The sequence below is a fragment of the Poecilia reticulata genome, chromosome 8 (genome assembly GCF_904066995.2).
Source record: "Poecilia reticulata chromosome 8, P_reticulata-male-v2, whole genome shotgun sequence".
Taxonomy (NCBI): domain Eukaryota; kingdom Metazoa; phylum Chordata; class Actinopteri; order Cyprinodontiformes; family Poeciliidae; genus Poecilia; species Poecilia reticulata.
The window spans coordinates 561,050-574,385 of record NC_088837.1 but is presented as its reverse complement, the minus strand read 5'-3'; the positions used below and the strand labels follow the sequence as shown (position 1 = coordinate 574,385).

Sequence of the window (13,336 nt, the reverse complement as noted above, 5' to 3'; positions counted from 1 at the left end):
TTAAATGATAAGGCAAGCTAAGGTAACTAAAATAACTTTGTGTGTAAACACAAATAGTTATATAAAAAAACATTAAATACATCAAAAGAACAAGAAAATGTTTAGTTGTTTCTCCCCACTTTCTCCCTGTGCTTGCTCGAGGTCGACGTTTGCAGTCTATTTGTTCAGACAGTGCTATTTGTGTTGGATGGATTCTATGTTATGGAACAGAGCTAATGAGTGTAGCAAAAAGTTGTATTAGAGTGAATCAGGTTGAGCTCATTGAATATGGACTAACGATATTCAGAAATAAACTGCACTTATTGTTGACGCTTGCTGTAAATTAGCGTGATAAAAACAAATGAACCGAGTTGGGAGCTTTCCTAACCCCGCAACGAGGCTGATAAGCGTGTTAAAAAGCCCTTGGTTCTTCCGAAAAACGCTTCTTTTTATTTATTGATATATTTATGTTTTCCTTTAGCCTCGTCATTTTTGATGCTGTGAGTTCAATCAAGCAGACATGATGAAAAGTCAGGAAAAAGCTAACTTCCGTTACACGGAGACGCGCCCATAGACATAATATAAGAGTAGACCCCGCATTGGCTGCTCCGGCGCAGGAAATACGGCGGCCATCTTGGAGCGGTACTCACTCCTACTTTGCTCAATCAAAACAGCAGAAGATGCCTCAGCACTGAGGGATATTGTTGTTCGGATCTATGGATTATTGATGTGAGGGCTCCACAGACAACATTTCACAAGTAAGATGGACATATTAGTGTGTATATTTTGTGATTGGAATATAACTTTACTGTATTTATGTCCACCGGTGAGATGCCAGCTAATATTAGCTATAGTGCTTGGTGTAATACGGGGTTCAGCCCCGCTATGAAGGCTAACTGAGATTCTGTAAATCTAAAAAAGGTTATTATTCTCTAACATTGACTTAGATTATCTGACACAAGAGCCTATGTTAGAAATGAAACAATGTAACATATATTATAAAACTTATATTATGTGTTATAACATTCACCAGCAAAGTTTACACAGGTGATAAAGACTATTATTCATATGTAATTCTTTCACTAGTAAGACACATCCCAAATCTTCCGTTTTTGTTTTGAAGGTTTCATAAAGACACGATGTGAGGAAGAAGTGGGAGATATCTTTAAAGAGAGACGGATTCACTGCAGCACGGATGAATCTCACATCGGATTTTGGACTCAATCTCAGCTGCTGAATCTCTCTGAAGCTAGAAATCGTCGGCTGAAACACACACACACACACACACACACACACACACACACACACACACACACACACACACACACACACATACATATATATATATATATATATATATATATATATATATATTTGTGTGTTAGTATAGTTATATAAATATGTATTGATATTACTAAATAATTTATTTAATAAATTATGAACGGCTGTGGGCTTTGTAATATGCTCATCATACATCAATATCAGAATATTCCACTCCTATTCTATTGTTATAGCCACTAAGCATATTTAAATATGCTGAACTATGTATTAAAAACATACTTTAATAATACAATTGTTTATAAATGTAGCTTTGATAGATGTTTGAATATGGTTTCCAGTAACAAAAAAGCGTGTTATGATCGATTAAATGCGCTGATACGTCATTTTGCCTGCTAAACACATAACGCTGAGAGGAGTGGAGTACCGCTCCAATATGGCCGTTCTAAATCTCGTCAGCGACAATAGGCGAGAGCGGTCCATGAGGCGTCTATGCTTATATTATGTCTATGGACGCGCCTCCCCACCTCTCGTTTTCACCGTGCTGCATTCTGGGAAATCCAGTTTATTTCTGGTTTGGGCAAGATGGCAGGCGTGCAGACGCCTCCCCTCCGCAGCCTGGATGATTTTCTGATGAGCTCGGCTCGTTTTGCGGTGCCAGATGTGCGGGACCTGGACCGCTGGAACAACCGCACGATCAACAACCTTTTGTATTATCAAAGCAATTACTTCCTGTCCGCGCTGAGCTTCCTGCTCCTTGTGGGGTAAGTTTCATTATCCCGACGCCCTCCCTCAGATCATCCCTTTCTCTCCTTCTCACAGTTTTTACTTTACTTAACTCTGTAATATTCTCGGTGCAAATGGACATTTCATTTGGGATTCTCCGCTCCCGCTCTGCAGCCAGTGTTTCATGCAGCTGGTTTGAGTGGTCAGTGCCCCCACCTTGGCTAACAGGTGCAGAAGATGCTGGGGGTTCGGACCAGGTCTCACCCTCACCCTGCTCGGCTCTGTGTTGGAGTGGAAGATGTTAGCTGAGGTCCATCTTTGTCCAGGAAGGGGCGCTGTTCGTGGACCGGCACCTTTCTTTGGTGAAGTCAAAAGTGACAGTCAGCTGTACACTAAATGTTGTCCACGTTTACATACAGGGCTGCATCCTTTTCCTCTTGCCAATCACATAATTTAAACAGAATCTCTAAAACGTTTATATGGTACAATTGGTTTTTGAAATAAAAACTGAATAGAATTGTGACGCTAAATATCGGAATCGAATCCAATTACTAGACACTGAAAGGTTCACATCTCTAGTTAGCTGTAGATTATTATCAGCCGGAGTAGAAAAGGCTAAAGCTGTAAACGGTGAAAGCTGTAACAGTAACTGAACATATTTCAGAATGAAAAGTCCTTCCTTTAGGACATGTGTCAAACTCAAGCCCCAGGGGCCAAATCTGGCCCGCCACAGCTTTTTATGTGGACCTTTAGACTCCAAATCACATCAGTTAGTCCCTTCAGTTTTTCACAAATCTGCTAAATTAATACAAAATCCACAGATCCCCACATTTTTTCTGATTTTTATGGCAATTTTTTCTTAAAATTGGCCAAAAACACTGGGTTTAAGTTACTGCTGCCTCTGCCTGACTTGATGTCATGGACATTGGTATGTCCATGACCAATATGGCAAATAATAAAGTTACATTTAGCATCGAACATTGGCGCAAATATCATAAAAATTCCTTACAAATATTTATTAAAAAAATGAAAAGGCATATGGCCCAAAAATATTCACAAAATCCTAGATGGACTGACCAGTGTGAAAAAATGTTCAATATTATTTAATTTTACGAAAAGCTTATTGAATAGTGAAACAAACAGCTATTTATTGATATTTTAACAGCTTGGTGGGTTTTATCAATATATACAACTGGCCCTTTAAGAACATTCAGATTTTTGGCCCAAAATGAAAATGAGTTTGACGCCCCTGATTCTAATGAGTGGCAGATGAAAACTAAAACCTGACTTGAGGAGAACAAAGGGGCCTTTGTTCTAAAACAAAGCTGCACCGATAAATTGGCAGCGATTTCCTTAATTTTGTGAGATTGGTGATCGGCCGATGCTTACATGTGAAGCTGATCTTATCCACTGATCTTTTCTTACTCAGCAAAAGTCTAAAAATCAGTCACTGTCCTCTTTTGCTCTGTTAGCCCCGCCCACCAGGTCATGTCTGTACGTTTGCAGTTAACAATAGTAATAATAATACTTTATTGATCCCCTAAAGGGAGGAAATTTAGTTTGTCCCAGCATTGCACACAATAACAACAATAATAAATAACAATGTGCATATTGCTCAGTACATTAATTATATAATCAACATTTAACATGCACAGCTCTAGAGATTCATAATAGATATGAATTATAAAGTGTGGTAGCCTTGGGCAGAAAGAACCTGCTGTTGCGTTCTTTAGCACATCTGGGCTGAAATAGTCTTAGTCTGCTCATCAGGCTGTGCTGTAGAGGGGATGAAAATGGTTATCCTTGATAGTGCTAATCTTCTTCAGCATTATGTCTCTCATCACCTCTTCCAGTGGAGCCAGCTTGATCCCTACAACTGACTCAGCTTTTCTTATCAGTTTAAGCTAGTTTGAGTCTTTCACCTTCATTACAGCACCCAAGGACACCATTGCATTGAAGATGGAACTAGCCACTGATGATTGATAAAACATGAAGAGCATCCTACTGCAGATGTTGAAAGACCTGAGCTTCCGTAGAAAATAGTCTGCTCATGGCCTTTTTGTAGAGCACATTAGTGTTCGTAGTTCACTGTCAAATGCAACACCAAGGTACTTGTACGATTGAATCTGCTCCACATCTGCCCCTGAGATGGAGATTGGGAGCAAATGTATTTTCTTGTTGCAGAAACTGACAACCTTCCTTGGTCTTGTTTACATTAAGCAGAAGTTGGTTTTCTCCGCACCATGTCACAAAATTATCCACCAATGTCCTTTACTCCACCTCCTGTCCCCCTTCCACACACCCTACGATAGCCGAGTCATCTGAGAACTTTTGCGGATGACACAGTTTGGAACAGTACTTAAAGTCCGCAGTGAAGGTGGTGAATAAAAAAGGAGACAGCATAGTTCCCTGGGGAGCTCCGATGTTACATATTAGACAGTCTGATTTGCAGCTCCCTCTCCTTGGGCTGCCACCTGATCGTGGTGGAGGGGTTTGAGTGTCCCAATGATCCTAGGAGCTATGCTGTCTGGGGTTTATGCCCCTGGTAGGGTCACCCAAGGCAGACAGGTCCTAGGTGAGGAACCAGACAAAGTGCAGCCTGAAGACCCCTTATGATGGAGACGAACTTTGGATCTGGCGTTCCCTCGCCCAGATGCGGGTCACCGGGGCCCCACTCTGGAGCCAGGCCTAGAGGTGGGGCACGATGGCGAGCGCCTAGTGGCCGGCTTTTACCCATGGAGCCCGGCTGGGCTCAGCCCGAAGAGGAGACGTGGGTCCCCCTTCCAATGGGCTGACCACCTGTCGGAGGGGCCAAAGGGGTCGGGTGCAGTGTGTTTCGGGCGGCAGCCGAGGGAGGGGACCCTGGTTGCGAGAGACATACACAGGACGAAAAATGGGATTTTCGTCAGCTATTGACACCTTGTTCTGCCGTGCGTATGGAGATTGAGAGCTTTCGGCAAGAGGTTTTAGTCAGAGTCAAACACTGCCAAAAATGGTCAAAAACGCTGTGTGTCCGTGTTCCCCTATTACCTCTCTCCCCTTGTGCCTAGCAGAGGTTTTCGTATTTAAATGAAGTTGCTGAGTGCCATGCAAATGCAAATCAACTGTTGAGCACCGCCTTTTGACTCTTATTCATTTTGTAGCTAATCCTTTTTAATTTCTGTTCACCATAAAGAAGTATGTTTGGAGAAAACAATATCTTATCCATTAAAATATATATTACATGTTAGGAGCACTGAAAAACTTAGTTTTGGTTGAATTGATGATATAAAAGAAGAATATGCATGATTACATACAATAGACTTTCGTGAAACGTGATCTTACTTTGACATTCCTCCTATCTGAAGATTTATCTTGTGATGAGAGGAATTGCACAACTTAATCAATAATAATAATAAAAACCATGTTCCAGAGTGGTAGATTGTACATAAAGTATTTTTGTGAATAATATTCAAACTAAAGTTAATGTTCACTGATGGCTTTAAAGACCCAGAGTCATGCTATATTGGAGTGGTAGTGGTCATTCCACATCACAATACAGGACTTAAGAAACTACAGATTTTTCAGTATTCAGTTGCTTAACTCTCGAGTTTAAATTGAAGAACAAAATGGTTGAAAGTTTGTGATACCTTCTGATAGAGTATAAACATTTGTATTCTTTTTTTTTAAAGTTTTGTTAGTTAAGTATTAAATATAAGTCACGGATTATGAATCATATTCTGTATAAACTAAAAAAGAGACAGCTCAAAGTATAATTGAGTAAATAAACATAATTATAATAAAAATAAAATATATTGTCACGTAACTTTTGAAAAAATAACCTTTAGAATGTATTTTTTTCTGTCAACTTTCATTTAACACTCCAGTCCAGTTGGTGGCAGTAATGCGCTTTCATAGTCGGTCAAATAGCCGCCATTAAACTCAAGAGGAAGCTTTGCACTGGTGGTAACGAGTGCTAACTTCTACACCCAACATGAACGAAAATACCCGTGCGTTGTGTGAAATGGTGGAAAAAGTTCTATTTCACGGAGTTACCTTTTCAGTATCGTTTTGATATTGAGCAATGATCCGACGGAAAACAACAGATGACACCGCGGCGGTCCAACAAGACCGAACTCACGGTAAGAAAGCTTTTATAAATAACACGTGGAGCGAGGCCAGTTGCTTTGGTTGTTTCTTACAGAAAGCTGTCTGTCGTTTTCTTAATGCCGAAACAAGTGTAGGGTGAGATTGTGTATTGTAATCTCTATTACATGTGATGTTCTGAACTCTTAAAAATACTCGCATCTTCATTGATTTTTTCAGACCTGAAAAATGGCCAAGCCTTACCAGCCAGACCTCAGACCACGGTGCCGAGGAGCTCTTACGGAGTCCACCAGGACGAACAGAAATTCAGTAAGTTATGATTTCACACTTAGTGAATAGTGAACACTCGCATATTTGTAAGGAAAACTGATCTTCCCGTTATTTTATTTATTTTGTTGTAACGCAGTACAGCAAGGCAGAGTGTGTAACGCAGTAAAGATCTACAAAATGGCGGACGGAGGACGGATCTGAGGACGAAGTCATGAAGCCGTATAATCACTGCGTTGATTCCCGACTGTACAATAGCTGGTTGAGAATAATTTTAACTTATTTACTTAGGTATTTTTGAGAAAGCGATATAATTGCTACAATGTTTTTTTAATTTTACATTTATTTCCACAGACTCCGCAGAATGAGAGTCACATTTGTGTCAATCAGACTCTTCAGGAACGTTCTGACTTCCGTGATGAGGACAGAGATGCAACTGTGTGTGAGTATCTACTATTTTAGAATGTTGATATTTTATGCTTCAACATTGTTTATGTACATAATGTAATTATGCTATGTATTGACAATCCACAAAAAATGTTTTCCAGCTGCATCCAGGACCTACTGCCAGTCATCCAGATGTAGCTAAAGAAAGAAGCAGGTAAGATTTATTACTAGAGATGTCACAATTGCATCAAATGCATCAGTTTTGCATTGATGTTTTTATATATGTGTGTATGAATGCAATCAGCAGTGAAAAGAAAAATAACATTAAATTTTCTTAAGAAGCTGTAACATTTTGGGACAAGATGGTGTGCAATAATTTTAATGTAGTCTCAATGGTTAATGACAAATCACTTAAGTACTTTTATCAATGTTTTGTTAAATATCATGTTTATTCACATGATATTCAGGAGTTGATACTTTACCACATAGCCATAGTTTTCAATGACAAATTGATTGCACCTCCCCATATTTGGTGTTTCTAAACCAAGACACTTAAAATGTCAGTATAGTTTCAACAATATGTTTTCATAAAGATTCTTTATGACTTGATGTCTGTTCTGTGTCAACAGCTGCTGGAGGCGAGAGAGAGCGTCCTGGCAGCAGAGGAGATTTCCTTTTGGGAAGGTGTCGCCATTGACCTCATGTCTGATGAAGAGGATGGCGTCTTCGAGGGTGTATCGGGCTGGATTGTGAGACCACCAAGTTTCCGCAGCCAGGAGCTCGGCAACCTCTGCTCCAAACTACAAGAGAGACTTGAAGCTAACCCTAAATACAGCATGTTGCGTCATAAGCGTTTGTATGTTGGATCATGCTCAGAAAGAAAGCCACCACCACACGGCCCAGAAGTAGACAAGCATTTTTTTTTTTTTAAACTGAAGTTTTTTTTTATTTATAGATGTTATTTTATGTGTGGTTTCTTTATTTATAGATGTGTTTTTTATATATATGTGTGGTTTCTTGTAGATGTGTTTTATATATGTGTGGTTTCTTTATTTGTAGATGTGTGTTATATGCATGTATGTACATATTTCTTTTTCAACAAAAATTAAAAATATAAACTTATGCCTTGTGCTTGGTGTATTTTTATTTCTGGGTTATTTTTTTTTATAATTTATTAGGGAGGGGCTTAACCAGGCCTGTAATTATAAAGGTCTAGTGTGTCCAATAGGGAGATATCTACCAGTATCTATCAGTAATGAATTGTGATGTCATTGTATTTTCATCCAATGACTGACAATTCACGTGGGTCTCCTGTTGCTATTCACATGTTAAGTAGAGTCGTTAAGCTGTTAACACCCCCCCCACCCCCCCGCCCCCCGCAGTTTCAAAATAAAAGTCTGCATATTCCTCTCACGTTAGTGCACCGCCATAGGCGGAGCAATATTAGCCTTTTTTATGTTATTTATTTCTCAGGGTAGTGAGTTCATTAACATTAGCACAAACATTAGCATTTCACTGCCTTTGACTAGTGCACTAGCACTTTTTTACCTAAAGTTAGTTATTAGCTAATTTTCTCATTAATTAGACATGTTTAGTATACTGAATGGAGCATGTAACATGGTCCTGTTGCTCCACATGCTACTGCCAGCATTTAGGCTAACATTAGCATATTGGCTAATTTTAGCTTATGCATTAATTTTAACATAATGAATGGTACAACTACAGCTTAGTCAACATGCTTCTGCCTCTCCACAGGTTATTGACTACATTCAGCTTTCTTTAGCATTAATGCAATTTTTTACCATCATAATGCTGGTTCAAAGCCGATGGGCACAGTTTGTCATGCCCCTTAAAATTTCTGCAGGAATTTTCTAGTTATTTATTTTTCTTCCGTCAACCACCCGAACCGCTCCGTGCACCCCCACAAATGTGGTATCAAAAATTGCAGCTCGATCACGGGAGGGGAGCTATTATTTCTGGTGGGATTCGGAGTTACCACAGCAACACAAATTGGGTAAAAAGACCCCCAAAAATCCCATTCATTTCAATGGAACAAGATCCTAAAAATACCCTATTTTTGAGAAATTACTGTGTCATCATTGTCATGTCGGGTTTAATATTCTTTGCCCACATGCAGAAACACTCACAGAGAGGGACTGGTGTTAAGAACAATGGGTTTATTATTACTCAAACAAAAACGCAGTTCAACTGATAATCAGAGCGGGTCTTCCTCACGGGGGCGGCCCGGGAGCAACCGCTCACTGAGGGAGAGAGATGAGGTGAGTACGAGGTGAGGAGAGGTAAATCAACTCAATAGAATGGGAACGGAAGCTCTTACTTGTGGAGGTCGGGATTAGACCCGAGGAGGGGGGGAAAGCCAGGCAGTGGGTATGTTCGAGGGTGAAGCTGGGCGGAGAGGCGGAGTGTCGGCGGGTGGACAGGTATTCCTAGTCGGCAAGGAGGAGCATTGGTGCTGGCTGCCAAGGTGCCTCGAGAGGACTCCTTCCAAAGAAGGGGGAGACTCGGGATTTTCCGGAGGTTCAGACAAGCGTCCTGGAAAGAAGGATCACAAAGGTAAGTTTTAAAATTTCAATCTACTCTAATTTCAACGAGAGTGCTCAGTGCGGCTTCTAGATGGCTCAGTGTACCAATTCAGGCAAACACTCTGGCGAAGATGTGCTGGTAGCCAGCTGCTCATATACTCCACCAGAAGATGACAATTCCCATCAGGTGCGTCTGGTTAGGACCTGTTGGCACGCCCTCCAGGACCCTGCTGTCATCAGGCGCCCTCTGGTGGATGATCTGAAACAGAAACCAGCAGACCCACCAGCCTGGTACCCAACAGTACCCCCCCCCCCCTCAACGACCGCCACCTGGCGGTCCAGAAGATGTAGAAGGTGGGGAGGAGCTGAAGTCCTTAATGAGGGAAGGATCCAAAATAAAAGAGCCAGGCCCTCACATGAGGGACTCTGGGCCATAACCCTCCCAGTCCACTAGGTACTGCCAACCCCGCCCTCGCCGGCGGGAATCCACAATCCGGAGGACCGTGTAGGCGGGGTGGCCCCCAATAACACGAGGAGGGGGAGGATCAGCGGGGGGGCACAAGGGACTAGAGTGGACCAGTTTGACTTGGGAAACATGAAAGTTGGGGTGGACACGGAAAAGGGGCGGCAGACGCAAACGGACGGCAGAAGGACCGACCAGCTTCTCAATCTCATAGGAACCAATGTAACGGGGAGACAGTTTTCTAGGCACAGACTTTAACGAGATGTCTTTAGTCGATAGCCAAACCTTTTGGCCTGGAACAAAAATGGGGGCAGGTCGCCTCTTGCAGTCGGCCCAGCGACGATTCAGTTCAGCTGTCCGGTCGAGGGCGGAAACCGTTCTGTCCCAGAAGGTCTTACAACGGCGGATATGGTGTTGAACGGAGGAGACGGCAATCTCCTTCTCATCAGCAGGGAAAAGTGGAGGCTGGTAGCCCAACGACGCTTCAAATGGAGACAGACCTGTTGCAGAAGAGAGGTGAGAGTTGTGCGCGTATTCAACCCATGGCAAGTAGGGGCCCCAATTAGTCGGGCTGGATGACGTGAGACATCTAAGGGTGGCCTCCAACTCTTGATTCATACGTTCAACCTGGCCGTTAGACTGAGGATGATAACCTGAGGTTAGAGAACTCTTGGCCCCAAGGGCCGAGCAAAAATGCCTCCAGACCTGAGAGGAAAACTGTGGTCCTCGATCCGAGAAGATCTCCTGTGGAATCCCATGTAGTTTGAAAACGTGTTTCACAAGTAACTGTGCTGTCTGAAAGGCTGAAGGAAGTCTTCTCAGAGGGATCAGGTGGCAGGCTTTAGAAAAACGGTCGATTATGGTCAATATAGTGGTCATACCTTTAGAGACTGGCAAGACTGTCACATAGTCGATGGCGATGTGGGACCAGGGGCGTGTGGGTGTGGGCAGTGGTTGCAGGAGACCTGATGGGGGCTGATGGGATGCTTTATTTCTAGCGCAGGTTGGACAGGCTAGCACGTACTCCCTGACATCTTTCTGAATGGACGGCCACCAGAAACGTCGATTGATCAGGGCTACGGTTCTGCTGATACCTGGATGGCCAGAAAATTTAGAGGCGTGTATCCAGGTGATCAAGCGTGCTCGAATAGAGGTGGGAACGTATACCCTGTTGTCTGGGCCAGTGCCTGGGTCGGGTTCTGTTTGCTGGGCTTGCTTCACTAAATCCTCGATCTCCCAGGTAACCACGGCAACAGAGCAGGTAGACGGCAGAATGGGGGCTGGCCGTTTCTCTGAATCGGCTGGCGAGTACAACCTGGAGAGTGCATCGGGCTTAATATTTCTGGATCCTGGACGATAGGAAATACACAGGTTAAAACGAGAGAAGAACAGCGACCATCGGGACTGACGAGGATTAAGTCTCTTAGCTGACTTGAGGTAGGATAAATTCTTATGATCAGTCCAAACCAAGATGGGATGTTCAGCGCCCTCCAACCAGTGTCTCCATTCTTCCAATGCTAGTTTAATGGCTAGTAACTCCCTATCCCCAACATCATAATTTTTCTCAGCAGGGGAAAGTCTACGGGAGAAAAATGCACAAGGGTGGGTCTTGTGATCGGTCACAGTGAACTGTGATAAAACCGCTCCCACCCCCAACTCAGAGGCATCTACCTCAAGGATGAACTGCTTGGTGGGATCTGGTTGTATGAGAATGGGGGCATTTGCGAACAGGGTCTTTAACTGTATGAAGGCTGCCTCTGCTTCCGGGGACCAGCTAAACGGAGCCTTGGTGGAGGTCAGGGCAGTTAACGGTTGAGCGGTTTGGCTGTAGTTTCGAATAAACCGCCGGTAGAAATTGGCAAAGCCGAGAAACCTTTGTAATTGCTTACGGTTCTCTGGGGTGGGCCATTCCAGGACTGCTCTGATCTTTTCATCAGTTGGCCTTACCTGTCCATCCTCGAGGACATAGCCCAGAAAGGTGACTGATTGTTGGTGGAACTCGCACTTCTCTGCTTTAACAAACAGTTTGTTCTCCAAAAGGCGTTGGAGAACCTGGCGGACATGATTCTTGTGCTCCGGCAAGTTCTTGGAGTAGATCAGGATGTCATCTAAGTAGACAAACACAAAGACATTTAGGTAATCTCTCAGGACATCATTTACTAGGGCCTGAAAAAAGGCTGGGGCGTTACTCAAGCCAAAAGGTATTACCAAATACTCAAAGTGGCCTAAGGGGGTCTTGAATGCCGTCTTCCATTCATCACCTTTTCTAATTCGGAGCAAATGATAAGCGTTCCTTAGGTCCAACTTGGTGAAGATGGTAGCCCCATGGAGGGGTTCAAAAACAGAGGAAAGTAAAGGTAAGGGATATTTATTTTTAATAGTTATCTGGTTTAATCCCCTGTAGTCTATACAGGGTCTCAGAGAACCATCCTTTTTACTGACAAAGAAAAAACCGGCACCCAGAGGCGAAGATGAAGGTCGGATTATGCCCGCTGCTGAGGATTCCTTTATGTACCTCTCCATAGTTTCCCGCTCAGGTCTAGAAATACTATAAAGTCGACTATTGGGCAACGGAGCTCCAGGCAGGAGATCAATTGCACAGTCATATGGTCTGTGAGGAGGTAGGGACGCGGCTTTGGACTTACTGAAGACCTGCGCCAGATCGTGATAATCAGCAGGAACTCCGGAAAAATCAGGAGGATCCGCCTCATTGCCGTTAGCAGTCGAAGGACCTGGAGGAACGGCTGAGCGGAGACAAGTTGAATGGCACAGAACTGACCAGGAATCGATGTGTCTGTCGGACCAGTTTATATTTGGATTATGTTGTTGTAACCATTCGAACCCTAAAACTAAAGGTGAGCTCGCCGCGGGAAAAACGTGAAAGGAAATGGATTCAGAATGATTGCCAGAAACGGTTAACTGGAGGGGTTTTGTCTGATGGGTTATCTGAGGCAGAGCTTTCCCGTCGAGGGCGGAAACACGAAGAGGAGTGCGTAGGGGAACTGTTTCTATTGCCATTTGCTGAACAAAATTAATATCCAGTAAATTCCGTTCACAGCCGGAATCTAACAGCGCCGACAGGGTCATAGTGCGGTCTTGAAACTGAATGGTTGCGGGCAACAATAAACGAGGTGAGTCTGATCTACTTTGATGGTCCGCCAGTTCCCTCGTAGTTACTGGCGGACCCTGGCTGTTAACAGTATGGGACAGTCGGCCACAAAGTGCCCTGCTTCTCCGCAATATAGACAGAGCTTGGCCCGCATCCTCCGCTGTCTCTCCTCAGGAGTCAATCTAGCTTGGCCAATCTGCATGGGTTCTGGATCAGATGGACCTTGCTCTCTCTCTGCTGGGACTGAGTAGCGGGGAACGGGAAGCGATCTGGGTACTGCGCTTCGACTGCTTCTTTCTTTAGCCCGAGCACGAATACGGTTATCTATTCTTATGGACAGTTTAATTAAATCCTCGAGGGAACCGGGCTCGTCTAAAGTAGCCAGTTCGTCCTTTAGGGAATCATTTAAAGCATCCAAATATGCACTCCTTAGCGCTGGGGTGTTCCAACCCGAGGCAGCGGCTTGGATGCGGAAATCAATAGAAAAATCAACTACAG

The 13,336-nt window shown here is 43.4% G+C and overlaps 1 protein-coding gene and 3 long non-coding RNA genes across 9 annotated transcripts in view; 3 read left to right on the top strand and 1 right to left on the bottom strand.

The window, feature by feature from the left end:
* The first annotated feature begins 188 nt into the window (after positions 1 to 188).
* On the top strand, positions 189 to 1,331 carry LOC145552406 (uncharacterized). Its single transcript, XR_014088440.1, has 2 exons — positions 189 to 737; positions 1,103 to 1,331. It is a non-coding gene; the product is annotated as an uncharacterized LOC145552406 (long non-coding RNA).
* A 461-nt stretch (positions 1,332 to 1,792) lies between these two features.
* The window catches only part of LOC103468221 (PRA1 family protein 2-like), a 63,502-nt gene continuing 51,958 nt past the window's right edge, over positions 1,793 to 13,336 (top strand). For 2 of the 4 annotated variants that reach the window (XM_008415099.3, XM_008415100.3), the window contains exon 1: positions 1,793 to 2,021. In XM_008415099.3, the coding sequence (XP_008413321.1) occupies positions 1,843 to 2,021 (179 nt within the window). In that variant the 5' untranslated portion in view covers positions 1,793 to 1,842. The remainder of the gene's footprint in view (positions 2,022 to 13,336) is intronic. The other 2 variants (XM_081609560.1, XM_008415098.2) reach the window with 2 other exon arrangements.
* Positions 2,028 to 7,642, top strand: LOC145552413 (uncharacterized). 3 transcript variants are annotated; one of them, XR_014088456.1, is made up of 5 exons: positions 2,028 to 6,104; positions 6,289 to 6,378; positions 6,476 to 6,778; positions 6,885 to 6,937; positions 7,353 to 7,642. It is a non-coding gene; the product is annotated as an uncharacterized LOC145552413 (long non-coding RNA). The 3 variants fall into 3 exon arrangements; XR_014088455.1 differs by having other exon boundaries at positions 2,028 to 6,378; positions 6,476 to 6,597; positions 6,691 to 6,778; XR_014088454.1 differs by having other exon boundaries at positions 2,028 to 6,378.
* On the bottom strand, positions 8,886 to 9,461 carry LOC145552414 (uncharacterized). The gene is made up of 3 exons (XR_014088457.1): positions 9,372 to 9,461; positions 9,062 to 9,276; positions 8,886 to 8,984 (listed from the first exon to the last, which is right to left on the bottom strand). It is a non-coding gene; the product is annotated as an uncharacterized LOC145552414 (long non-coding RNA).